General features: G+C 49.3%; 2 protein-coding genes across 3 annotated transcripts in view; one reads left to right on the top strand and one right to left on the bottom strand.

The window, feature by feature from the left end:
• Positions 1–919: 919 nt before the first annotated feature.
• On the bottom strand, positions 920–20,424 carry LOC128782296 (translation initiation factor IF-2-like). Its single transcript, XM_053932552.1, has 7 exons — positions 20,199–20,424; positions 19,670–20,013; positions 18,797–18,909; positions 10,735–10,866; positions 5,631–5,741; positions 3,134–3,271; positions 920–2,424 (listed from the first exon to the last, which is right to left on the bottom strand). The coding sequence occupies exons 1-7, from the start codon at positions 20,422–20,424 to the stop codon at positions 2,403–2,405; spliced, it is 1,086 nt and encodes a 361-aa protein (XP_053788527.1). The 3' UTR covers positions 920–2,402.
• ZCCHC7 (zinc finger CCHC-type containing 7) overlaps positions 19,968–27,782 on the top strand; it is a 90,418-nt gene continuing 82,603 nt past the window's right edge. The window contains exons 1-5 of one of the 2 annotated variants that reach the window (XM_053932440.1): positions 19,968–20,048; positions 20,638–20,677; positions 22,985–23,086; positions 24,889–25,272; positions 25,453–25,590. In XM_053932440.1, coding sequence (XP_053788415.1) covers positions 23,077–23,086; positions 24,889–25,272; positions 25,453–25,590 — 532 coding nt within the window. In that variant the 5' untranslated portion in view covers positions 19,968–20,048; positions 20,638–20,677; positions 22,985–23,076. Of the gene's footprint in view, positions 20,049–20,637; positions 20,678–22,984; positions 23,087–24,888; positions 25,591–27,782 lie in introns of both variants that reach the window. The other variant, XM_053932439.1, reaches the window with a different exon arrangement.

The raw sequence follows: 27,782 nt of genomic DNA, 5'->3' as shown, positions 1-27,782 counted from the left end.
GGCTTCTACCTCTTCCTGAGAGCTCTCCGCATTCTCTGGGATTACTGCAGGAACGGGGTAGAGCTAGGGCCTGGCCTTCCAGGAGCACAGCAGGATGCTCGGGCCATCAGAGGGCCAGGCAGCCAGGGCTTCCCTGGCCTCTGCATAGCGGCCGCTCCTTCAAACCCTGGGAAGAGCGTGAGGGAAGGCACCACCCGCCGGAGAGCTGGACCCTGCGGCCCTCGGAGCACCCCGACAGCTCCCAGGAGGAAAGGTGCTCTCTCGGATGTAGTGGTAGTGGTGGGATGAGCGCTGCTTGTGTGAGCAGAATGCACAGCGGAGGAGAAAGGCACCCCGAGGCTCTCCAGGGTATCTGCGGATACAGAGCAGCCGAGCCAGCGGAAAGCGGGGAGAGGGGCCAAATTGCTGATTCCTTTGCTAGTCGGAAGGTGCCGTGGGGTGCCCAGGGGCTGCAGAGGTCTGGGCAGAGCATAGAGCAGGAATTGAATCTTCGCAGCTGTAGGCTGGGGACATCCTGAAATAGCACCCTTGGAGTCCCCCCTTTGTCACCGTGGGCGGACTTTGATGACGGCCCTGGGTGCCTGGCAAGTGAGATGCCCGGAGGGGCAGATTGTCACCTCTCTTCTGCATCAAGCACAACAAAGATTCTGGCCATGGGCCGCTGTGCTCGGCAGAACAGCTTGCTAAGTTGTAAACCTCTCTTCCCACAGTCTAAAAGCATCCTCCCATGGACATTTTAAAAGGAGAGGCCCATTATAGCTATGTTGCAAAGTAAACAAACCAAGAATTCGTTTGGTTTGGGTTTTTTAATGTGGTCTTTAGCTGGAAATAGTCACCTTCACTACACAACGCTTGCTTTTCCAGTCTCTCTTGAGAAACTTAAAAAAAATCACCTCAGATTCATGTCGTGCTGTAACTTCTGTGTTTGCTGCAATTAAAACATTGAAAAAGGTCAAATTGATTCCTTTGCTTTTGATAATTGCTGGGAGAAGAGGTAGATTGGAAGACAGGAATTTAACTCATGGAATAGCCTGCTTCCAAAAATTACCCACCAAATTCGGTGTATTAGGTGAGCCTATTGCCAGACATAGAAGTGTTCTGAAAGTGCAAACAGAAGACAGGATGCTAAAGAATCTAAGGCTTTCTCAGAGCTCAAAAACAGACATATTCAGTATATTAGCTGTTACGTTTCCTAGATTAGGTTCCCTAATATTAAACTAATACTGCTCTACTGATTGTACAAAAGGATGGTGGGTCTCCAAATGCATAATTAACTCTAATCAAATAAATGGAGAGGATCAGAAACTGGGTAGCATCAAAGTCCAACATGGTCCAGAATCTTTCCAGATCAGGTGCTTAATGCCCACAGAAACACAGTACAATATTCTTCTGATCCTCCTTAGTTAGCCAGGGGTTGATTGTTAAGTAAGCACGTCTCTTTGTTGACATTCTGCCACACATACAAATAGATACCACCGTAAATCCTATCTGCCAAAGGATTTTTCATCCTACCACATTTTGCTTTCAAAGAGTTTTCAAATTTCCACTTGAGAATTTACCACAAACCTCATATTAGCTGCTTTAGATAGGTGTTTTAACCATCATCTTTCAGTGGCCTATAGAAAGATTTCCACCCATGGTTTTAGGAAACATGCCTGTCGATGCAAGAATGTATAAACATGCATTTAATTATGCTAGTCAGCAGGACCTTTGTGCATCGACTGTTAGATGTCCACAGCAGATATTCAGAAGAAAAGTACATGAAAGAGGGATAAAAATGTTTGTACATTTTCAACCCCCAGGCCTCACTGCTACAGCCCAGGAAATTTCTCATTCACAGCAGCCCTGGGTAGAAGCCCCACTACACACAGGGTCTGGGGAGGGTTTGGACTGCACAGGGTGGGGTTTGTATACCCTGGGTGCTGGATTTGTCTCTAAAATGGGTTTTTTGATAAGGGACTGGGGCAGCTAAGACTCCCTAACAGCATTTTGCTAGATTTTCACAATGCAGACCAGAAACAACTGGGATATTCATCTCACTCCTGTGGACAATCAAATGTCCCTTAGACAGGAGGCTGTCCTATGGGATAGCTCGCTGAACTGGCCCATGAGCACAGATCCTGCTGGAAGGGGCCTGTGTCTGGAAGGGACACTATGGGATCATGTGGCTGGGGACCAGGACCACAAAGGTGGTGCAGGGTTACCGGGAAGGGATATGTGACATCAGCAATACGCTGTGCAGGGCTGTGGCAGAGCAGCTCACGGGGCAGCCAGGGGATTTCCCACACAGCACCTGCAGCCAGGCTCACTCAGATGCCAGGAAGGAACACACGACGGCCGGGCATGCAGAGAAGTCACATACTCTGGTTCTGATGCTCAGGTTTTCCATCAGCACATCATCCTCAAAGCCAGCTGGAATGGTCTCTGACAAAAGGGAAATGGCCAAATCATGACAGTGGGGCAGGCCCTGTGAAGTGCTTCATCATTTGGGTGATTCTACAATGTCTGGTCACAGAATCACAGAATGAGCCAGGTTGGAAAAGACCTTTGAGATCATCAAGTCCCAGCTATGGCCTAACACCTCCCCATCAACTAAACCATGGCACCGAGTGCCACACCCAGGCTTCTCTCAAACCCCTGCAGGGACGGTGACTCCACACCTCCCTGGGCAGCCCGTTCCAGTGCCCAGCCCCTCTTTCAGGGGAGAATCTTTTCCTGTTGTCCAACCTGACCGTCCCCGGCGCAGCTCAAGCTGTGTCCTCTCCCTCTGTCCGTGGTCACCTGCAAGCAGAGCCCGACCCCCACCTGGCCACAGTCACCTCTCAGGGAGCTGCAGAGAGTCAGGAGGTCACCCCTGAGCCTCCTCTTCCCCGGGATAAACACCCCCAGCTCCCTCAGCCGCTCCTCACAGGACCTGTGTTCCAGAGCCCTCACCAGCCTTGTTGCCCTTCTCTGGACATGCTCCAGCCCATCCATGTCCTTCCTAAACTGGGGGTCCAGAACTGGACACAGCACTCACAGTACTGGTCAGTGCCAGCCTGGCAACCTCTTCCACAACAACACCACCTCTGCTCACCACCAGCAAGTTTCTGGGGACCACTTCCTCTGTTTTTTATTCTGCCAAGATACTCACAGTCCAGGCCAGACCCCTCCTCCTTGCTGGTCCTCTCCCAGCAGTGTTGAACTCTGCTGCTGGCCCATCGGGCTGTTCTGTTGCACAGCACTGCTTGCCAGGGCACTGCTCTGCCTGCCACCAGGGTCAGAAAAATACCTGTTACATGGGGAAAAAATTGAAAAGAGGTGTTTATTATTTGTACTTTATCAGTGATTTTATGTTAACAGGTTGGGAAGGTTTCTTGCCTTTTTATGTCAAGAATTAACTGCCCCTTTTTGCTTCTGCAGTATTTCTCTTACCTGTTTCAAAGTTATTAGCTTCTGATACATTGCCATGCAATAAAACAAAGCACTTTCTTCCCCTGGAAATGCTTTTGGGTACTATTTCAATCCACTGGGTCTTGAAGAATGTCCAAGGTGGCAGCATCAGCTTCCAGAGGGTCCAAATCCTGCTGTGTCCTGGTATCTCCCATCCCTTCACCTGCATTGCTTGCAAAGCTGAGAGCTCCACCCCTCCTGTGGTACACGAAACAGCTGCTCCCCCACGCCCCACACACAAGCATGGGAACAACGTGTGCATGGAATTACACATGGAATTTCTCTATGGAATTCATCCCACAAGGGGCCTGCAAGATGATGGTAGATGCAGGGTGTGCAGGGTGGGACTCACTCTTATTGGTCCTACATACAGCAACCGGTCAGGGTGCTTTCAGTTCTTGCATTCCTTTGAGAATAATTACCACATGAGATTGTTTTTCTCCTCTCTTTAGGTATTTTTGGTGTAATTTCTCTTTTTTTATTTGCATTCACTTTGATTCTGCAGGGGTGGGGGCTGTGTGTGGAGCAGATGACAAAGAACTCTGCTCTTTCTCATCACACTGTAAATGTGCTGGGGACTTTAAGAACAATGCAGAAATCTATTTCATTAACTTCAGATTCTGCTTACCTCCAATTATACAGCTCTATGAAAATTACTGAGTGTGAAATATAAAAATGTTGTCTTGTAATTGAAACCTTTTTTTAGGTAAATTTTGAAATCAATAAGAAGAAAATTAAGAAGGAGTGGTTTGATAACACTTACCCTGTTTGCTCAATATATATCTATAACCACCATGAAAAGCCATTTGCTTCATGATATGTTCTGCAGGAAAAAAAGCTGAACAGATGTGGAGAGGCACTTTAGACAAGGGTATGATATAACAGGACAGAGGGAGTGGCTCTCACTGCCAGAGGGCAGGGCTGGATGGGATATTGGGAATTAGGAATTGTTCCCTGGGAGGGTGGGCAGGCCCTGGCACAGGTGCCCAGAGCAGCTGCGACTGCCCCTGGATCCCTGGCAGTGCCCAAGGCCAGGATGGACACTGGGGCTGGGAGCAGCTGGGACAGTGGGAGGTGTCCCTGCCATGGCAGGGGGTGGACCTGGATGGTTCTTAAGATGACTCCCAGCCAAAACTGTTCTCTGATTCCACATTGCTCCCTGTATCATTGCCCACTCAGCTGCTCAAACTGGAAGGAAAGATTCACTTTCCACCACCTCTCTTTCTCAGTGTCAGAGATTTGTTTGAACTGTGGCTCCAGGGATGAAACAGTGTCCCAAAAATGCCCACGTGTGTTCCTCTCCGTGTGGCTCATGGCAGCCTCATGGCATAAGAGACACTGAAGATAAACCCTCGTATTTAGCGTCACTAAAGCGGAACAAAACATTCTTTAGGGGAATTTCCTCACTGCTTTTACAGCTCTGCTCTGATATTTACTTCGCTCATTAGTGCTGCTATTTTAGTTCTGTCTCTATTTCTTGCCCTGTGGGGTATGCATTATTTTGAGTATTGTGACCAATCTGGGGAAGTTTTTTCAGAAGTTTTGCAGCAAGGCACATGGGATGTCATTAAACACTTGTTTCCTGAAGGACAATGCCAGTTGCCCTGCTGGAAGTCCCCTCTGGAGGCTCCAAATGTGACAAAGATCTTGTTTTTTTTGATAGGGCTGCCATTTTGTCTTTCCCTCCCTGCCTGTAGGAGTTTCCAAAGAAGTCACACACAGAAACCGCAGTCCAAACTGCACTCACACCTCAGGACAGGTGGAACTTGCCACCTTGGTGAAGGAAGGTGTTCTGATCTGGTAGAAGGTCTGTGAGTCCAGCTGGGTGTGTGCAGAGCAGCTTGGCATGGGCGATCAGTGGGTGCTTTCCCACCTCTCTGTCTCACTGCCTGGTCCAGCAGAGAGGACAACAGGCACACTAACATAGTGGCACTCCTCAAAAGTAGATCTCAGCCTGAGAAGGGAAGTGTGGTTGTACCAGATGGGCAGTGAGGGAGATTACAAGGAGAATAATGGGTTCAGTCTGGAAAAATAGGCTCTAGCATGGAAGAGCGTGTTGGTGGGCATTTGGGGTGGAGGGCAGGGTTATATGCGTGCTAACATCTGCTAGGAGCATATGATCAGGGCAAAAAGACTCCAGGATGAACTAGATGATGAGCAAGGTAAAGATCAGAAACCTTCCACTGCTGTTATTTTACCCTTTTGTCTCCGATTTTGACACACTTTTTCTGGAAGCACTTTGGCTCCTGTGAGGCTCCTCAGGCTGCCAGCTCTCTGCAGGGAGACCAAGGCATTTCACATGGGCAGGGCTGCAGAGGGAAAGATTCAAGTGTCAGCTTCTGGGCATGCAAAGCTCACAGTAAGTAAGGGGGCTCCATTTTCGAAGGGAAAACTGACTTTTGCTAACTACATTGAGATGTTGTGAAGGGTGACTCAGTTCTGACTGCTGAGGGTTCTTCCTCCTGCCTTGCCTGTAGGGGTGACACTTATGCATGGCAGGAGTTTTGATGACTGCCATGTCTAGGGACATCAGGAAGGAGCACAGGCATCCTGGAGGACAGAGCGAGCCCAGCCTGTCTGTGCCTGTCCCTGGCATCAGTCAGCCCCAGCCTGGCACTGCCTGCACCAGGGTGAGGGGAGCAGACACACCTTGTACACGATCACTGCCTCAACAGCAAGGATATTTCGAGCTCCAGAGAGACAGAAAGTGGCACAGCTTGGTCCCCCTTTCCTCCCAGCCCTCCTGTAATCCACACTGACTTACAAAGGTGCCACAGAAGGAGAGGGCTCTGCCACAGCCTGCCTTCCTGGCACTCTGGCAGCCCTGCAAGCTTCACCAATAGAGACACTCCTTCTCCTGCTCCTAATACTGTGGGTTGGGCTTTTTTCCAAAATAATACCACTAGCAGGATTTCTCCACCCATCAGAACGTTCTTAAGAAGCAGTCATGGTGAGATAGCACACCTGAAATGCAGATCCTTGTCCTGTACAGGTAAGCCACCCAGCTCTCATACTAATTAATTTTAGGAACATGGTGAATCCTGCCTTGCAGCTGAATGAAATTCAATGTAACAACTTCATTTTCTGTTTCAATACCAGTGTTTTAAAATATAAAATTCCAGCTGTGTACTACAGTCTTTAATCCAACCTTCAGGATGGAGGCCTGAAATTTTAAAACAACACAGAAAAAAAAAAAAATAAGGACTTTACTACTTGCTGTATTTGCTATCTGAATATTGCAAATGATTTTAAAAACAGAGTTGTACATGTATATCAGATATCATTTGAAATAATGAGTGTATTTTTCTAATTTTCCCAATGCCAACCTAACAACCCATTTCCAATATCATGCATAATAATTAATTTGTTTTCTGTATAGTAATAAGATTAACAACTTCACATTTACACGGGGTACTGAGTTATGTTCAAATAAAATACGTTCTAATGAGAAAAATTGGAAGTGGCAGCAAATCAATGTTCCACTCAGCAATCCAAGTTTATGTGTGTTTGTCTATCTTTCCTGCATGATTTTTGTCAAAGTTCCACTGTAAACAAGATAATTTCTTTCATGTTGGGTTAGCCTGGGTAAATATGTTTAATGAACAACAAATACATTGTAAACATTGAAATAAATCTAAATACCTCAGAAAACATCCTGGAAGCTATAGGGTGATTCAACAGACAGGATGCTAAATAGGAGGCCTCACTGTGTGAACTCCCCACAGAGAGAAAGCTGACACCCCACACGGCATGATTTCAAACTAATTTTTAAATGCTTCATTTTAAAAGATCTGCCCCTATAACATGCATCTCTCAAAGTATCTTGTTTTTGTCAATCAAACTGGGAAATTTGCTTTCCTATCGGTAAAATATTGAAACAGTAGCCAAAACTAGTGAATTCTAACTAAGCAGGACAAACACTAGGGAGATTTGTAGCTTTTTCTAGAAATGGATATTCATGGAAGAGCCAGTGCTCCAATACTCTGCAGTGCCTATCTGAAACGAAACCTCCAGGATTTGTCCTGACAGCCCTTTTTCCAGGACTCTCAGCTAAACTCACATCTCCCAGACACTCCATAACAAGGTGACAAGACAAAGGAATGAGTCATTCTCCCGAGTATTTGTGTACTGACACTGAGGGCACCTGCCAGTACCTAAGGAGCCTCTGGTCTCTGCTGCCCTTCACAGCCAAGGCAGCTGGGCTCTGCCCACTGCAATACGGGTCAGCAGGTACCTGAAAACCTCCTGCACAAATGGGGCCCCTACCACCGGACAGAGCCCACACCTCTTCCCAGGGCAAGCAGGCCAAGGTGAGGCCAGCCACTGTGCCAGAGCAGCCCCAGCACAGCTCGGAGGGCAGTCCAGCCCAAACTGCAGATGGAGAGCGGTGAAAACGAAGCAGCTATTAATAACTTGTTTGTATAGTTTCCGGTACACTTGTTTCCTTGCCTAATTATAGGGGACTCAAGGTTCACTACCCAACTGCATGGCCATCACTTCCCACAAGACTTCAGTTGCCGACACCTTCATGAGATTTTAAAAGTTTGGGTGAGATTTTCCACATCGTGTATATGATGCAGATTATGGTTTGCCTTTTGGGGTTCCTGTTTGCTTGTCTGTTTGTTTTAGAAAAGGCTTTGATTACAACTAGTCATTTCTTAATGATATAACAATCTCAGAATCATAGATTATCCTAAGTTGGAACAGACCCACAAGGTGCAGCAAAGTCCAGCTCCTGACAATCACTGGTGTAATCCTAAGGCAAGATATTTTTCACAGCAAGTTTGTTTCAGAACACTGCTTTGACCATTTTTGCCATGAGAACTTCACATTTTTGGGCTTGGGGACACCTCCAGGTGACACATCCACCTTTCCCCACAGAAAGCTGTACATGCTTGAGGACACTGTGAACTGCTGGTTCCTGTGTGATCTGTGGACATTAGATCACCGGCTGTTCAAACCCCCAGATCCTCACATACATTGAGCAGCATCTTATATTCCACCTCCTACTTCTTGCCAGCCCAGCCGTCTGTTGGCTTCATGAGGTCGGTGAGGAGTGTGATTCAGCCTGGTCTGAATGGGGAACCCTTTAGCCTAGGCTTTGGCCTCCCAGGGCAGGAAACAAGGTTCAGCAGCCAAGAGAATTTAGATCCCTCCCTGAACCTGGGACTGTCATACTCTGAGCACAGAGTGCAGCTTGTCTGCCCACAGCCACCGGTCTGTGTCCACCACAGGAGCAGCCTAAGAGGCTTTCAGAGACATTTCTCATCTGCTATGTCTCATCTCCATGACAGAGAAGAATTCAACTAAACAGATCCACTATTTGCTTCCTCCACCTTCTCCTAGACTCACAGAATCATTTAGGTTGAAAAAGACCCTTAATAGCACTGAGTAGAGAAAACTCCTCACCTTACTCCAGCACTGCCATATGAAACCCTGCCACTTGTGCTCTTCTGGATCTCCCTGCTCCTATTGTGTGCAATACCTGACAGCCCTGGTCACCATGCAGAGATCAGCAATTTTTGCTAATTCCATTGCTGAAATAAGTAGCAGCTCAACTGGATGCTCAACACGATATTGAGCTAGTTATCTGCTACTTATGTTTGTAATGGAATTATCTGAAATTGCAATGTTTAAAAATTGCTCCATGTACATCATCATGACATTCCTGTGCTGGCAGGGGTCTTTACCACCCTGCTTCCTATCAGCTCAGGAGTTGTGGCAGCCCTGTGCTCCCAGTGCCTCCTGCCAGGTCAGGCTTTCCATCGCTCTGGCAAAGGGCACAGAGCTTTGCCTCCCCAGAGATGTGCTGCCCTGAGCCTGCTTTGCCTAGGCTTAATATGTCCTTCCACAGGAGACACGGTGTTCTGCTCCTGCACTGTCCCCAGGGATGGGCTTCTCCAGCTTGTAAGAGAGCAACCAACTACCCCAAATCAGACCCAGTGGATACCTCACAGAGCAGTTCTGACATGGATGCATCACTGCATCAGAAGGCTCCTCTCTGCCCAGCAAACACACTTGCATGCCAGCTTTTTTGGTTCACAATCAGCACAGACTCTGTGAATCCAGAGATCTCTGGTGACAAGGCCCAGAGACTGTGCCCAAATAGTGGTGTCTAGACATGGCACCATGGGCTGCCCCTCCCACAGTTCTGTGGTGATGGGGAGGAGTTCTCCTGGGAGGCATCTGCACAGACTAAGGCAGGAGGAATGAAGCCAGGCTGAGGCTAACTGGACACTGTTAACCACACAATTCCTTTTCTGTTTTTCCTCCAGAAGGGAAAAGTGAAAGAAGAGGCAGTGGGATGTGTGGTGGCCTCATGGCTAAGGTTGCTGTATCTGTCCTAACAACTGTAGGCACTGGCAGTGCTCCAGCTGTCACACTTGCAGGCAGCTCAGCTTGGGCTGCTTTTGGTGGTTTTTCCCTTGCACTGGCTGCACAGTCTCTGTTACCCTTCCTTACTGCAAGTCTTGCAGGAGACATCTAGGGCTTGGCCCTGTGCCCAGCCAGCTGGCCCTGAAGGCCCTTCAGATCAGCCGTGGCTTCACAAATGCCCAGGGGAGCAGTGACCAAGCTCCTCAGGGTGCTGCAGGGGTGAGGCTTCACATGCCATGAGCTGTGACACACCAGAGGCAAGTGGGTTTGTCCAGGTGTCTCTGTCTGAGTCACTGTTCCACCTGGGGATGCAGACCACATAGGCCCTGCAGGTCATCAGTCCTGAACATCCTGAACATCCACAGGAATGGTATCAGGAGAGAGGAGAACCTGAGAGCTCACTTTGCCTTCCTGAACTCCCAGCATCACACTCCTGGTCTACCCATCCTTGGAGCAAGAGGAGAGCAGTCTCTGCTGGGATCTTCTCCCCATACACAAGCACTGCAAAGACCGCCAAGAAGAAGCACAGTGTGGGAGCAGGTTCTGGAGTTGCCTGGAATGGGGCATACGGCTTACATCCCCAGCCTGAGCAGAGTGTGTTTCACTCCCCAGCTGCTGCCTGATCTGGCCTTCTGCAGGACCCCACCTCCAGCCCCGCATCAGCCCTGCTCTGCCTGCTGCCAGCTCGTGGCAGAGGCTGTGGCACCCATCAAGGCTGGGAGGGCTGCTCAGGGTCAGCTCCTGGCTAGCCAGGGCCCAGTGCCAAACTGAGGGCTGAGGTGAGGCTCGGAAAACAGAACAGGGACTCACCTTGCTGCAGAAGCAACTAGGGGCTAAGCTGAAAAACTGGCCGGGCTGGGTTTAACTGGAAATTCTCATGCACCAAAGGAAGGTCATCTGGACTACGAAAAGTAGACCTACACCTACCAGTAGTGAGACCTCTGGGATTCGTTCTTGCAGATGTATTGATGATGTATGTTCCAAATTTGTGACAACACAGGGTAAAATCTCTGCTGATGTTCTTCCCAAGGTGAGAGTGATGTGAACAATTGTGAATCCCTGGAAGACAGGCCATGGAAGAGCTTGGTGAATCACCTGAAGGTGAGAAACAAAGCTGAGACACAGCCACAGTGACCCTGGGGCTGGCAGCCCAGACCCTCTCCCAACAGGGGGCACACAGCAAGGAGAAGAGGGGAGCATCGGGTGGAGGGGTCTTCTGCTCTGAGGCCGTGCAGACACCTCGTGTCCTGCTGAGGGAGGACGGAGCCCTGGACAGTGCCTCGGAAGCAGAGGGGTCCCACTGGCTCTGTGTCACCTCATTGAGTCCCATCCCGCCCTCCCGCCCAGGCCAGACTGAGATCAGGGGAAGGCACTCAGGGAGGAGCCACACAGGGTGTAAAGGGTTAGAAATCTTGTGGGCCCAGGCTGCACAGGCTGCCTGAGCTGTTCAAGAGATTGAAAGCGCTATCTATAAGCACCTTCTTGGAGAGAAGAAATTTGACAGAGGGGGCAGCTCAGTGCAGCAGACACTCTTAGAGCATGACCCAGTATTTGGAGCATTTCAGGCCAAGGCTAAGTCAGTCTGAAGCAGAAATCTCTTCCACAGGCACCCAGCAGGAGCAGTCCATTTCTCACCAAAGGCTGCACGTGTCTCAGGTTGGCTGTGCACACCTCTGCACACCTCGTGTCAGGGAGCTGTGCTCCAAGACTTCCTGGAAAATTTATTCTGCAAGCACTTAAAATTTCATCATCTGAGACAGAAAACTTGTAGGATAAGCAGTGCTAGAAAATACCAAAATCTTGGTGGTAAAATAACCAGACAGGAATATCCTACAGCTGTGTTTGCTAGTGAGGGTATTTACTGGCCTAAAGTCATCACTCCTTCCCAGTGCCTCAAACACTCAGAGTAAATGGAGAGACAGGCACCATGTCTCCAGCTGGCACAGACTGACTCTGCTCCAGATCTGTGCTAATACCCTTGTTTACATATGGCCTGACACACTCTTAATGTTAACAAGTAAATAGAAGCCTGTGGCTTGATTTACTATGCAATTACACTTGCAAAATAAGAAGGAAAAATAAGCTCGTATTAAGCACTGATACGCACATTTTATTCAAGCACAAGTGGCACATGACAATGTGGATTTGCCCTTTGAGATGTCAGAGTTTAATGAAGTAGGAGAAATCCTGCAGAGAGTAGCACAGGACTTAGATTTCTCCTTATGAGGATTAACTTCATGCCCCTGTTTAGAAAAACAAATATTTTCTGCAGTAAATGAAAGTTGTCCTCCAGCTCAGGATAGCCTTTTACCATCACTGCTAGATTACTTTGTCCTCTGCTGGCCTATTCCTGACAATGCACATATTTGTAGCTGGACAATGCACATATTTGTAGCTGGATTTGTAGTTGGACCCCTTGGGTCACAAGGCCCCAGGGTCCTGGAAGTTACAAACCTCTGCATACATAGGGTCCAGACTGCCTTTTTATCACAGAAAAAATAATATATCCTCATGTCTACAACTTTTTCTGTGAAGGAGACCTGCAGTCTTGTGAAGTGCACTGGAGGGTAGCCTGTGGTTGTCTCTCATGCTCTCACTATCTCTCATGCTCACAGTGAAAGGCTGTCCTGCCTGTTGTTTCCTGGACAAAATGTGCAAGGGAGTGATTTTGCCACAGTCCCGGGGCACTGCCTAAATATCACTGAAACTACTTGGCTTTGGTTCATTTCCCAGCAGAGACTTATTTACAGACTTTGTGTTAGACTCTCTTTAGCAGCAGAACAGAGGCACGGCAGATCCTCCTTCTCTGCTCCCAATGCCCTCGAGGGCAGGAACTTCCAAAGGCGCAGTGTCTGCTCAAAGGGCTCTGCAGCTGGATGCAGCTCCGTGAGCGCCACAGACCTGGTGGAAGTCATCCAGATGGAAAACTGGCTGCTGCATTACCCAGTCAGACTGATGTTCAGGCTGGCAGCTGAGCAGAGGAAGAGAAATATTCATTCCGGAGGAAAAAGTGACTTTCCTGGGACAACTCCTCTTCATGCTTCCATGAAGTCCCTGCTCAACCCTTAATTTCAGAAATTTAGAGTTCAGAAATTCCTACAGAAAGTGAAAAATGTTCCATCACCTTCCAAATGAACAGGTGAGCTATGGAAGGTGCTAAGCACCTGGGAGAGGTGAGCACCCTGTACTGAAGGTGCTTGTCTGTCAGGACAAGAGACCATAGCAGATGTTCCACTGACTGCGACAGATTTTGCATGGTGACTGCAGACAATCTCAGAGCCCACGAACTGGAGCCCCTGCAGTGGCCATGTGGCCAACCCTTGCAGCAGTTGCACGCACTGTCACCAGCCATTTGGTTGCACCTGACTGGAGCTGGTGGCTTGTACACCACAAGCTTCTGGTAGGGTGGAAAGCAAGACAGGGAAGAGGAGTAAGCAAGGACTGGTGACACAATTGCATAGCTCATTGTTTAGGGAAATTCAGATAAAAATAGTCCATAGGCTGGTTTTGGGTTTACATGAAGAAAAATCAGACTTTTGGCCTCTCTCCTGATTTGACTGCAAACCAGAAATCTGGGGGAGCAGCATGTTACCCTGCTGATGCTTATGGACTCCTGCCACACCTCCAGGCACAGTGAGCAGAGAGCCAGGATACACCTCCATGCAGCCTTGAGGACTGCTTGAGGACTACTTTCAGAACTGCAGCAGAACAGTCTATCATACAGAAGCCAACATCCTCCTGCTCCAACCTTCTGCCTACCAGAATATGGGGCCACAGGACAGTTCAGGTGCAAGGGACCTCAAGAACTCTCTAAATAATCCTCTGCTCACAGAAGGGCCGGCTCAGCATGCTCTGCTCTTTACTCATTCTGTTCTTGGGAGCTCCTAACGATGAGGACTCCACCATTCTGGTCTCATTTAGCACCAATATTCACTGCTGCTGCAGGGCAAATCCTTGAGACCAGCTGAGAGCAGAGGGTGGAGCAGCTGATTTACTTTCAGAGAGGTGACTTTCCTCCTCTTCCTTTTGTATGTGTGATCAAACCAATGAAATCAAGCAATCTGGAGTCCTGGGTGGATCCTCTGTCATGCCCTTCTTCTTCTCTCTCCATGTACATTATGTTTAGGCATAATCATCCTCCCATAAGGCACTGCCATTCTTATATTTTAATTAACACAGAATAACAAACTTGTAAACTCTGAGCAGATTTGATTTGGAACATGTTGATGCATTTGGCACCAGAAAGTGGGTCACTGATTATATTCCCTCTATGCATCTGGTACCTGTTGTTCAGTTTCTGCTGCCATGCCAGGAACACAGGTGCTAAAATTTGAACATTACTGCTCTGGATTTATATGTCTATACTGCATTCAGTGCACAATGTCTTAAACTTATCTTTCACCTTCTGATAGTGCTACTGAGCAGGATTATTACTTTTTAGGGTTGTGCCTTTTTGCAATAACCCCCCAAAAGGAATGAAGTCTTCCAAACAGATCCATGCATAAGCGAAGGGATGAAACAGAGAATTTAATCATAACGCTTGTGCATGGCTTTCAGACTGACATCTGTACATTAAGAATATGTAAAAGTACCAATTTCATGCTCTGACAGCTTATTTCGCATTGATGGGGGATAATGGGAAAAATGCCATGGGAATGCCAAATGTCAAAGCAGTACATAATGCAAAGCATTCACACATTGTCTCTTGGGCCATCACCCGTGATTCCTTAAGGGAAATTTTCCAGTAAAAGAGAGAAACAGAGACTGGGCCCAGCCAAAAGAAAATCTAAATCATGAAGTCAAAGCTAAGAACTATTGGCAGTGCAGCACCAAGTCTTCAAGCACAGAATCTTTTCTGGCTTTTCACTTTTGTCAAAGATTAAATACACATACATTAATTTCAGAAGCTGCAGATAAGCCCTAAATGTTTTCCCATGGAGGATCTGAACATTCTTACCACCAGCACCCTCTTTTAAATAACTTACTTTCAGAAATTGTGGATGTTCAGAAAGGTAGCCTCTCCCCTTAATCCCAGGACCCTCAGCCCAGGGACTACAGCAGAAGTGTTGCTCTCTAGCAGAGGCTGCCTCAGGAGTGAGAGGAGCTCAGGACAATTATCTCCTCTTTTCATCAGAGGAGTGATGTTACAGGTTCTGCCCTTAAAATGCTGGGGATTCTTATCTAATGGAATTGGGAGAGAGGCAGAACAGTGTTGCAATTATTTTCCTCATTTAGTGAGAAAATTAAAGTGATTGAGAAAAGGAAATATTTTCTCTGACAAGGGTCAATATTTTGTAAAATTCATTCTGTCCTCCAGCAACCATGCCCTACCCAATGGCACTGTCCGTGCTCTGATCCAGTGCCTGGGCAGTTACCTGCTCTGCCAGAGAAGGCAGGTGGGCACAAAGGACACGCTGCTGTGACACCAGTGCACAACATCCCTTGGTGCCTAATCTGTGTCCCTGTCACCCTCCACAGACACTCCATGCTACTCCCCTGCACAGCTCCATCTTTACCTCTTCTCTCCACCTCCTGCATTCCAGCTGCCCCCCACTCCCTATGGCTGTTTCCCGGGTTCCTGTACACCCGAACCTTTGGCTCTCTGCCCAATTTCACCCTGGTTTGCCTGACTGTCAGCTTTGGTGGCTTTGACTTCACAAGAGTCCTTCCCCTCCCTCAACCCGTGCCCCCCACTCCCCACATGCTCCTTTGGTCCTCCATTGACTCACACGGCTGAAACTGTAATTAACAAGCTTTGAAGCACTGTAGAGCTGGCTCTAAGGAGCTAAATAATTACACTCCCTCCTCTCTCCCGCTGCTCGGTTTGAAGCAGCAAAGTGGAGCACTGGGAAGAGGAGGAGTGGATCAGGTGGGGGGTGGGAATTTAATTAACTCTGAAGTGCTCCTGTTCCTGCTGCAGACTGCTGAGGATGATGATGGGCTGTGGCTCAGGAGGTTGCACAGGTCCAAACACTGTGTGGTAACTGATGTCCCTATGGTCTGTGCCCAGACCCAGTGGCTTTGTGAGCTGCACAACACTTCCACACTATGATGAAGGGAGACCCCGTCAGGGCACAGCACCTGAGGCCTGCCAGGGTACCACACTGATGATTTTCAAGCCATTTCACCGTAAAGTCCATTTAAAGCATTATTCCTGTGACAGGGGCAAAGCAATTTGCTGCTGATGAAATGGGAGGCAAGGTGGGAGAATGTAATCTGCAGAGGCAAATTGTCAGCCACCTCCTAAACCCTATCCTGGTTCAGTTCCTCATCTCATAGCCTGTCTCTGCCCTGCCTCTCCCTGCCTTCTTGCCCAGCGTTTCCTGAACTGTTTCAGCCCTCCTGCAACTGCCACCTCTCCAGCATTGCTTCCATATGAGGCCAGTGCAGAGAATCCTGCCTGCTCCTGCCTGGTAGAGTGGGGCAGGTCCATCTTTGATCTTCAAGGAGGATGAGTGGTTCATCACCTCAAAGCTTACCTCTTTTACTGGATCAGGACAGATGAAAAGGGATTTCACGTGCCCAGACACACAACACAAAAAAAACCCATCAGTTGCAGCTTCCAGATGAAAACAATATGATTGTCAGGAAACAGTCTATGCAAGTTAAAGACAGCTCCCCTGGGCACAGGTGACCAGGAGCGAGTGCAGTCCATTTGATTCAACAAGTCCAGGTAAAAAGTGTGTTTGACAAGACTGCAAAATTAGGCTCTTAAAAAGAAGATTGTTGCCCAAATGGATTTAATTAACCTCCTTGCATGCCTGCAATGTTCAATCACGTCTTCATGTTGCTCCACAGTGGAAGAAACATCACCCAAAATTTCCATCATGGCCAAGAGATTTTCCTCAGCAGCCCCCTTGGACAGGGCGTCACCTTCCAGTTGTGAATTCTCTTAGGAATGCTGGGTGAAGCTGCATCTCATAAGCCTTTTCATTTCATAGGGTTAGCATCTAGCAAAGTTAGAGGAACAGGAGCCAGCACCCTGACACAGACACTTTATTAATGTGTAACATTGCTGAGGCATATTCTGGGTGCTTTTTGTGCTGTTACCCTCAGAACTTTTGTGCTGTCTCCCTCAGCACGTAAAAAAACACTTTGGAAAGAATCGAATGGAAAACATAATTTCGAGGTCCTTTCTGATGGCTGTTGGCCCCAGCGCCAGAGCCACCGAAGCTCCTCCGATGCTGGGAGCCGAGTGGAGGATGAAGATGCTCCGGGGAGCAGCATCAGGCTCGCAGAAAGGCCGCGCATTCTGGGGTGCCACCTGCCGGCACCTGGACCGCGAGCCGACAGGTTACATGCCGCGGAAACGTCCCTCTTCCTTCCTTTTCCTTTTTTGAGCACGTACAGGTTTTGGTGGAAAGAACGGCGGTCTCCACCCGTCTCCTGCAATCTGGAAGGCGGCAGGAGGCACAACTCCGTCCCCAAGCACTTGAGGCTGCTGCGAAGCCACCTGTGGCTGCAACACGCGTGGGTTTGGCCGCAGGGGGTGGCCCGCTCGTTCCTGCAGGCTCTGTGCGGGCACCGGCGCCCTGCGCAGGGCAGGGCAGGGCAGGGCACGGGCTCCGCGGGAGCCGGGCTCGCCGCCGGCCGTGAGGATGAGCGCTCCTTTCCCTGCGCTGACAGGGCTGCTGGTGGCTCTGAGCACATGGCAGCGGTCACACCCCCCGGCCCCGCGGCCCTCCCGGCGATCCCGCTGTCCGGAGCCGGCTGCGCAGGGCGCCGGTGCCGCCGCCTCCAGCCTGGACGAGACCTCCAGCTCCCGGCACACGGTGCCAGGCCGGCAGAGAGAACGTTGTTCTGAACCCGACTGCTCCCTGCGGCCTCCTGCTGCCCTGAGCAGCTCAGAAAGCTGAGAGCTCTGGGGGAAGAGGGGGCGTTCTCCGGGCTCAGCACTTGGAATGGGGTGCCAAGGCAGTGACAGCTCCTCGTGTCCTGGCCACACGGGAGCACCTGGACCTCAGGGCCTGTGCCAAGCTTCTCTCCCCTCATGAGTGAATCACTGGCTCACCAAAGGTAGCATGTCCGGGGGGGAGGGGAACGGTTTGGGCTGGGTCAGGCACGCAGCAGGTGAAGTTTGTCACTCCTAGCAAGAAACGGTGCTCAGAAGCAAAGACAGCAGCCCGACTCAACTGCCTCTAGAGACAAAGGGGTGCAAGGGTGAGAGTGGCAGGGCCTGAAGATCACTCCTGAGTCCCGCTGAACTGAATGCAGGCACCTCTGCCTGCCTCTCTGCAGCAGACAAGTGCACTGCAGCAAGGCTGGACTGGAGCTGTGCCACTCCCATCAGGCTGAATGTTGTCCCCAGACCTGTGATGGCCCTGGGGCAGAGTGGGAGAGAGTCCCTTAGGACGGGTGACTGGCAGTGGATGGCTCAGAGGCAGTTGCTGACGTTTTGCTATGACGCCACCCAAAATAACTTCCTTTCAGGGGCAAATCCAGCGAGAATGGATCCTTGCAAGGAAAAAATACCACCGTAGTCAGTGCTAAATCCAAATGCTCTAATCTTTCTCCTCTGTTTCTATAAATATGCTCTGGGGAAACATACCTGACCTGAGGTCTCTCTCCAAAGGTGTATTTTACACCATTTCAGTAGCTGCACAGTGGGGGCTGATGGGGCAGGGTCCGGTGGCCACTGGCCACCCCCCACACCCCAGCCAGGAGAGGGCAGTCCCATCCTCAGGCATCAGGCACCCGCCCGGGGACAGGGACAAGCCAAGGCTGTGGCAGGATGGCAGCCTGCAGAGAGGGGTCAGGGTCAGTAATTTGGGAAACTGAGGTCAGACGCAGCACAGGTTCCAGGGGTTATCCTCAGGGTCCTGACAGCTGCATAACATTCTGCAGTTCCAGCTCATCTTTTAATCATCTTAACAGCATATATTTTACAGTAATTAATTACCTGATATATTTGAGTAAGTTTCATAACATCCAGAAACATTAAAAACATTTTTACTTTGAAAGGTGCCATGATAAGATCAGAGCAAAGTACCTGAGGTCTGTGCCAGGTGTCACAGCTATGTCACGTTCCACTCGATCTCTGCCAGAAGATAAAACTTTTCTACTTGTGGGTTGGATTTTTTCACTTCTTCCCAGACCTAGAGCCTGGAGGATCAGAGAAACACATTATTCTGCCTTTCAAGAGGCAGTTTTGCAGCCCATACATACCTGCCCATGCAGGTAAATCCCAGGTCGTAATTACACACCAGTAATGCTGAAAATAGAGTACTAGCACTGCATTAAGGAAACCCCCAGAGTCTGAAAGGCCTACAAAAAATGAGATGTAAAATGAAAGCTCTGGGCTCAGTGGATGTGCCAGCAGCGCACGTGTGTCTGTCTGCACAGGCAGCCCTGCTAGCCTCAGTGGAGCGGGGCAGCTCTGTGCTAGCCAGGGACACCCCTGTCCCCCGCGCAGCAGCCGCAGCTGGAATCTCCCCCAGCTCCCGGCCCCTTCTCACTCATCCCCACTGGCCTCGGAGGCTCTGCCCGACTCCTTGCTGCTGCGTGCTGCAGGTCAGCCCGGCTGCTCTGCTCACAGAAGCAGAAGCACACCACACGCACCCCTGCGTGGCTCCGTGTGTCAGTATTAAGCAGGATGTGTGTCTGCGTGGGCCGGGGCTCCTCTCTGCCATGGGCACGCCGCGACAGGTGCGGCTCCCAGGGCCTGCCAGAGGAGCTGCAGCCCGCTCAGAGCCCGTGTGCGGCGGGGCAGCACCCCGAGGCAGGCGGAGTGACGACAAACGGGCAGAATCTGGCCTCCCAGGAGTGAAACCAGCTCCCAAAACGACAGATGTCATCCTAAATAATCTGGACTGGATGAACTTTAAGATCCTTCCCCAGCCCGTCCCTTCTCGGATCACGCTACCCGCGGTGCTCGGCGCGGCTCTGTCCGCTCCGCACACGGACACGCGGTCCTCTCACGGGACTGTGCTAGCGGGCAGGGCGCGAGGCTCTGGAAAGCCCCATCCCCGCGCACCCGATTTTCGGGAAATTCTCCCCAAAGCCGCGTCCGCCCGTCCCCGCCAGGCCCGGGGCTGTGGGCCGCGGGGCGGGGCCTGGGGCGGGGCCAGGACGGGGCGGGGCCAGGACGGGGCGGGGCCGCGGCGGCGGCGCGGGGCGGGGCCGGAAGCACGTGGCCGGACGGCGGGGCCAGGCCGCCGCCACTTCCTGCTCGGCGGGTCCCGGCGCGGCCGGCACGGAACGCCGGCACTGGGGGAGTCCTGCGCGGAGCACTGGCACAGGAGGTGGGTGAGCGGGTCGGTCGGTCGGTCAGTCAGTCAGTCACTCAGTCAGTCAGTCAGTCAGTCAGTCCGTCCGTCCCGGTACCGAGTGCTGATACCGAGCTCCGGTATCGGCACTGAGTATCGTCCGTGACTACCGGCACCGGGCCCCACCCGGCTCCGGCACCTCCCAGCCCGACCGCGACCCCGCTGTCCACTCCCCGGGCTCCACTCCCCAAGGCCCCGGTCCGGTGTCCCCCGTCCCGTGGCGGCTGCTGCGGGTCCGGGGTCGCCCCGCGCTCCGGCCCCGGTGTCCGTGATCCTGGCCCAGCCTCCGGTCCCCTCTGGGAGCAAGCCCCGGTGCCCAGCGGCCCTGGAGCTCCGGAGGAGGGCTGTGCATGTGTCCGGACCCAGCTCCGCCTGCGCCCTCGGGGCGTGCATCCCTTCCCCGGGATCTCCAGTCCTGATTTGTTCCCGCTCGCCAGACCACGTCCAGCCCTAGGATCCCCGGAAAAGCACGTTACTCTTAAACATAATTCGGAAAGTGCTGTGGGAAGAAAAAAATCTTCTGAAAGGCTTGAAGTAAATGTGAAATATTTTGTTATTTTTCCAGGGTTCGGGTGTGGAAGAGATATCCCCGTGATCTCTTGAAGGTATAGCTGCCACTAGAAAAACGCTGACTTCTTCTCCAAAGCTTTGCTTCTCTCTTTGCACTTCATTTAAAGAAAGTCCAGAAGAGCTGTGTCTCCTCAGACAGCAAATGGGACAAGGAGAGGGTTTGCATCTCAGTATTTAGCCAAAAATCACTGTTAGATCATGGAAAATGAGGGCAGAGGCTGCTCCCAGCCTACCTCCTGACACTTCTCCACGTTCCTCTGCAAGGGCTCCTCCACTGCAGATGGGGCAGCCACAGGTGGCTACAGCAGAAGTCTCACCTGGGCAGCAGGTGAGGGCTGTGCCTTTCTCAGCTGCTCTGAGAACCACGCGGTGCCCCCTGTGAGGCACAGACAGGCTGGAACCACACTGGGTACAGAAACAAAGCAGGGGAAGAGAAACAGTCTCCTGACACCGGCCTCTGTTAATAAATATATCTTTGGGTAGGTTTTTATAAATACAGTTAGGTTTGACGTTTTCATACCTTCCCAGACGCGATTTTCATTGCAGTCATGAGTTTCATAAAGATAATTTTCTCATGGAATCCAGGCAATGCAGGGTGCAAAAGCAGCTACAGCAGCTGAAGTGAAAGGTTTCACTCACGTGCTCTGGAGCATTTGAGTTCCTTGTCAGCTCCGTTCTGTCTGTGCCCTGCCAGTGTCTCAGCAGTCTGAAGCATCAGGCAGTTTATGTATCACAAACTGAACTAAATTTAAAGCTGGCTCCTACTGTCCTGGTGTCTGACCCCGTGTTTAGATGGACAGCATGGTAATTTTCTTGAAAGAGCTTTCTTTCCCATTCTTTCTTTCCCATTTTGTTGTTGCTATCTGTTACAGCCTGACAGTAGGGTTGTGTTTTGCCTTCCAAGGCAGTAGGGAGCAGGTTTGCTTCTCTGTTCTCAGTGCAGCCGTTATCAAAAAGGGTTAGATTTGACTGTGCAGATCAAGCAGAGAATGAGATAAATAGGGAAATATTTGGAATTAGCTGATGATGTGTGATGGGAACACGGTACACTTGTCCGAAAAGTGCAGTGGAAGAAGTAATCTCTGTTTTTTAGTTTTCGTTTAGAAGTTTTAAAGAAATCTCAATATTTGAGGTTAAGCATGATGGGCTCTGGAAGCTGTTAGAAGCTGAGCAAGCAAAAGCTGCAGAAGTGCTGGAGTTCAGCAGTGGGGAGGAGGGGCTGGCAGGGAGAGTCGAGGCAGGTGAACAGGAATGGCATGGGAAGGACTGCCTGAACTTATTTCAGAGTCCCTTCTGCAGGTGGGTGAGACCTGAGCCAAAGCCGCTTTGGGATTTTGGATGAGGGGTTCTCATCAACTTGTTTGTCATTTCTGGCTCGTTGGCTTTGCTCTTCCTCCCTGCTTCGAGTTGCCAGTGGCACCTCCCTTTTGACTGTCTGGTGCTGCTGCATCACATGTGGCATGTCAGATTTCTAGGGCTCAGATGAAGAATGCTGGGAAGCAGTTTTTGAAAATTATCCCTGTCATTGCCAACTGCAGCCATTTGCAGTTTTGTTTGGAAGTGGTCAGAAGGAGCTCAGATGTCTGTGATTTTTAAAAATTTAACACTGGGAGCTCTTTACTTGAATTTGAAGGTAGTCCTTGCTTCGGGGCTACCTGAGAGGCAGTCAGGTGCTTTTGAGGAAGGCTGTGCTCTGGGTTCACGTGGGAGTGCAACTCCTCTTGATAGAGGGATGGGGTTCTACTGTTGCCAGGGGTTTGAAGTTAGGGGTTTTTTTTTAAGTAAGGTAATCTAGTTCCAAAGCAGGATGTGTCAGCGTGCTGTTGCTCCCTGCAGCCTACCAGATCAGGTAGTCTTTGCAGGACCAATATTTTTAATGTGTTCTTCACACTCAGATGACAAGAGTGTCTTTATGATAGTCCAGCTGGAAGCAGGATAGGTGTGGCACTTAGAGGTGATCACAGCTGAGAGAACAGGGACCCTGGGGGTCTTTTCCAGCCAAAACCCTCTGTGATTCTATGGAAAAGAATGTTTGCCCATAGTCTAAACTTTTCACAAGCAAAAGGAAATCTCAAGTTGCAGTCAGGTCTTTCTCTGAGTTACCTGTATGAACTCAGTGAGACTGCTTCAGCTTGACAATCTGAAAAACAGCAAGACTTTGCTGAGCCTCTCTTCCCTTTCCTGAAGGCTGTGTTTGTGTCTGCAGTGGTGTGGGATACCTGACATGGCTGTTGCTCTTTCCTGAAGAGGAAAGGCATGTCTGTGGACTGAGTGTGAGAATGGTGAGCAGCAGGTCCCAGACTGTGCTGTGGTGCTGATGTTGGATGTTTCTTGTTTCCCAGTGGCCTGGGGTACATGCTGAAGAGCCTTTCATCATCCCAGGCACGTGGGGACCCCAGAGGAGGAGGAGCTGTTGTTTGGCCTTCTGAGAAGGATGGATCAAAGTGAGTGGAGTGCTTGCTGCCTGTTTGTGCTGTTGCCTGCCCTGTGAAGTGTCCATGAGTCAGCTCCCTGGACGCTTGGGAAGACATCAGTGTTGTTCAGCTGCAAGTTTTTAGCAGTGGTCACTGCTTACTGTGTGTGACTTTATCCACTGGATGACAGAAGGGGAGGAAGGAGTACTTGGATTCCGTTTTGGAGCTCACTAAAAACACAGCATGTTCAGGAGGATTTGTTACTTTCCTACAGGCCTGAAGGCCTCCTCTCACACCTCATAACCACATGTTAATATTGTGAATGTGCTTGATTGGAGCTCTGTGGGTAGGAACAGCCTCCAACCTGTTTGAAACAGGGACCCCGTGTGAAGTTGACAAAGAAGTTGAAGTTTGGGGCCTTCATTTGGTCTGTTAACTGTTTTTCTAACTACAGCCATTCAGGTGCCATTTTACTTTTTCTTCCTTTCTACAGCATCTAAAGCTAGATAGCGGTGTAAAGTAGGTTTATTGTGTCTACAACCACCTTGTTCTTTCATATATTTATCACATTAGATGTTATGTTTACTTAGGAAACTGGGTGAGAGCGGAGAGCCTCCATAACAGGAACCTTTGGGCTCTTTAAATACCATCATCACACAAGTTACAGCTGTACAAAGCTCACAAATCTGAATTTTTGTATGTGTGTGCAACTAAGTGGATTTAAACAGTACCATGCAACTCTTCTTCACCAGCCAAAAAGCTGAACTTCATCTGGCAGTTTTCATGTCTAGAAAAGCTGGATGACTTCCATGGGAGTAACTGTAATGCAGAAATTCGGGCAGACTTTCAGAGGAAGTGTTCCATGTGCTGTACTCTGTGCTTCATGTGCTCATGAACACAAAGTAGGGTAGTCTCTCAAGCAGGCAGGGTGACTTCAGAACCTCCCTGTTTTACCAGTCTTGCAAGGGAGCAGGCTGTGAGCTCTGAACACACTCACCCTTGGGCTGGGATCACAGGACAGCTGAGGTGGGAAGGAGCCTCTGGCAATTTCAGCCCTGACTTAAAGCAGAGTGACCTGGAACCACTCGCTCAGGGCCGCGCCTAGCTGAGGTTTGAAAGTCCTCAGGAATGGAGGCTCTGCAGCCTCTCTGCGCAACACAGTTACATTTAAGTGGAATTCCCTGTATTTTGTTTGTGTTGCCTTTCAAGTTCTTTGTGGGCAGTACTGTGGTGGTTCTGTCTTGTTTATTCCCCCTGCCCCCAGTGTTCGTGAGCGAGGATAAATCCTTCGGAGCTTTCCCTCCCTCTGCAGTACAGTCCCAGCTTGACCTTCTATGACACATGTTGCAATCCCTTAATGGTTTTAGTGGCTCTTTGTTGCACTTGCTCCAGTCTGGAGAGCCCGAGGAGTACACAGCACTCTGGGTGTGGTCCGTGGGCAGCCAGATGACCTCCCCGGTGTGGGAGGGGAGAGCTCACTACATGCTGCTTCCAGAGGCCAAAGCAGTTGAGCTGATGCAGTAGTTATGGTTAATGCAAATGCATCCTTAAGTAGCTTTTGCTGTTCCACATTTGAGCAAAGGTGGCTGTTAAATCTGCTCAGTTTGATGTTCAGTGTGCAGAGCTCTATGACTCACCTGAGCAATTTTAAGAAGACCAAAGATATCACTTATTTTGGACATATGACCGTTCTGATATAACTGTTGGGGTTTTTTTTGTTGTTGTTGTTTTTTTTGTTTTTTGTTTGTTTGTTTGTTTTTGGTTTTTTTTTGTTGTTGTTGTTGTTGTTGTTTTTTGTTTGTTTTGTTTTTGTTTTTGTTTTGTTTTTGTAGACTCAGACTCTTCACTGTCCAGAATATTTACTGGGTATGGTTATCCTGAGAATACTGAAGTGTACGAAGATGAACTTTATCCTGAGGAGTCATCCAGTGAGCAGAGTGTTGATAGTGAGGTGGAGTTTCATCTCTACAGCCAGATCCACTATTCCCAGGATCTGGACACACTGGAAATGGATGAAGAAGCTGATGTTGGAGAAGGCATGGGTCAAAGTTCAGGTCTGACTGAGAAAGAGGATGCAGATGAGAAACTCCCTGAGCTCACTGGTGGTGGTACTCGGCTTTCAGATGAGCCCGAGGTCATCGTCCTGTCTGATACCCCAGATGATGACAGCATCTACAAAAGCAAGGCAAAGAAGTCAAGGTGCTCTTCAGCTCAAGGTAAAACATGCATCCACCCTGTATCATCCACACCAAATCACACCACAGCTGCTGGGTGTAATGCCCCGTGTCCCCCTGAGTCTGCTGTGGGCACACCAAGGCAGAGAAGCAGCACTAGTGGGAGGCCTGCCCCAGTCCTTCCTGCTGGACCTGAAGCCATGCACGACGTGTTGGTGATAGACAGCAGCTCGGAGGAGGAGAGCTTGATCTCTGACAATGATAACATCGAGAGCTGGATGCTCCTGGGAGCTGGTGCTGATGACACGGATGGAGACATCATGTTGAACCTTGAGGGCTGTGCCACTCCTGTCAGGAAAGGTTAGTGCTTTTTATTGGCTTGTTTATTCTTGTGTGGGGACAGCAATTTGTCTGCAATGATACTGATGTCAGTGCTTGAAAGATGAGTGGAAAGCAAACGAGTTCATGGCAATGGATGCAAAGCTGTGGTAAATGAAATGATCCTTATTTGTACCATTTCAATACCTTTATTTCAGCAGCACGGCATGTGGAAGGAAAACAGGCTTTTTCCTGGTAGAAATTTAGAATTAGTATCAGAGTGATTTATACAGTGAACTTTTCAACCTTGCCATGTATTTTGTGTTTCTGAGAGTGCATAAGAAGTTGCTGTGTGCCAGACCAGAGGACCTTTCAGCTCAGTAAAGGGATGAGCTGTAATAGGAAGGAGGCAAGGGGCAGAGGAGAGACCTGAGCATTTCCCCTGCGTGAGTTCAGCAGGTGACTGCCCCCTCAGCACTCCTGACAGTTTGGGCTGTTCATCTGAAGTTATCTGACTTTTCTCATGTGGATTTTGCACTGAATTCAGAGTGGTTTCTCCCCAGCTACTAAAGTCTGACATTTTGATATTTTGATAGATATTCTTCCCCATTGCAGCAAAGAAGGTCCATAAAGGTGGTGGTCAGTGCCACAGAGTTTCAGCAGGTGTCTGTAATAACCATTGTATGTAACATGCACTGTGTCACCAGCAACTGCAGACTCTGCTGGGTGATCAGCCAGGATTTCTTATTGCTCACTGGTTTTCTGGAGCACCAAAGCCATTGCTGGCAACAGCATCCCCTCTGCCAGACCGAGGGAAATCATGACCCAGACAAAGGCTGGAGAAAGAAATAAAGAAGAGAAGTTTATAAATAAAGTAAAATAGACCGTACTTTGAAAGAAGTTGAAAAACCATGTATGCCATAACTTTATTTGGTGCACATGTAAGTGAGGAGGTTTTGCATGACATGGAGCATTCTGTGACGCTGATCTGCAGGCTGACTTCAGTGGAGTTTTTTGTCAGAATGTCTGTAAACAGTTCACATGCTGCTGTTCACTTGCTGCTGCTGCGTTGTTTGAGAGGGAAGAGCTGAGGAATAGGCTTCGCCTTCTTCTTAATTGAAACACGTATTTCAAGACCATAAATGTTTGATACCCTTCTGCTGGAATTGTGTGTGTTTTTGCATAGCTTAGCACAGCCTGTGGCTGCACAGACTTCTATGTAAAGCACTCTGTCACTGCGTCAGAGGCCCTAATAAGCACACCATGTTTGGAATTCATGTCGTTTTTTCCTCCTTACAAATCTTTTAAAACTTCCTAAGAGTTGCCTTGCAGGTGTGCCAGTGCTGACTGAAGGGGCTGTTAAAAATCAAATGAATGCTTGGTACCTGGGGGCAGTTTTTGCTCAGTTATGCCACGTTTTTGTGACAAACATTGTAATGTTTCTGGTTCACAGTGAATGTTGGCAATAAGCAAGCCACACACAGAGCAGACAACAGGGCTAGAATTTCCCTGCACTGTGTGAATGGGTCACACTGGTCAGAACTAAAATGGTTTTGTAGAGTGTAGGGAATATGAACAGTTTTTGAGATGTTTCAGTGGGAAGTCAAAGGCAGTCATACGAGGTCATAAATACACCTGTTCTTCTCCTACTCTGGTTTTGTTCTTAACAGTAGGTCAGAACCTTCTCCAGACCCTTCCAGATTCTGGTGGGTGGAATTCAAGTAGCCCTGGTGCACAGAAGTTTGGTTTAGCTGCTGGTAGGTATGTGTGTGTAATGAAAACCCAAAACAGCATCAAAATAGTTGTAGGGAAGAGAGGCCATAGATGTTCCTAACGTGCAGTAACTGTAACTTGTTTACTGAGCTTGTATCTCTCATCCTATACACGATAATATGTAACTTGTCCTTGCCCATGGCAGGGGTTTGGAACAAGGTGATCTTTAAGGCCTCTTGGAACCAAAACCGTTCTGGGATTTTGCAATTCTGTAAATGACTCTGCTGAAACATGAATATAAAAACTTTCAGTTCAAAGAAATGTATTCTAAAAATATGTATATTGGCAAATTACCCTGTCAGAGATATTCTCTACTCATTAATTTAAAATATTTTGGGACATGCACAGTTCTATTTTCAGGGTTTCTAGAGAATGAGGTAGGTGTTTTGGTGACAACACTATACATAAATTACGATTTTAGAGCCTGTGGTATCAGCAGGGATGATCATAGAGTGTAAGAA

Source organism: Vidua chalybeata, chromosome Z (assembly GCF_026979565.1).
Source record: "Vidua chalybeata isolate OUT-0048 chromosome Z, bVidCha1 merged haplotype, whole genome shotgun sequence".
Lineage (NCBI taxonomy): Eukaryota > Metazoa > Chordata > Aves > Passeriformes > Viduidae > Vidua > Vidua chalybeata.
The sequence above is the reverse complement of the archived record's forward strand: the minus strand, read 5'-3'. Positions and strand labels throughout refer to the sequence as shown.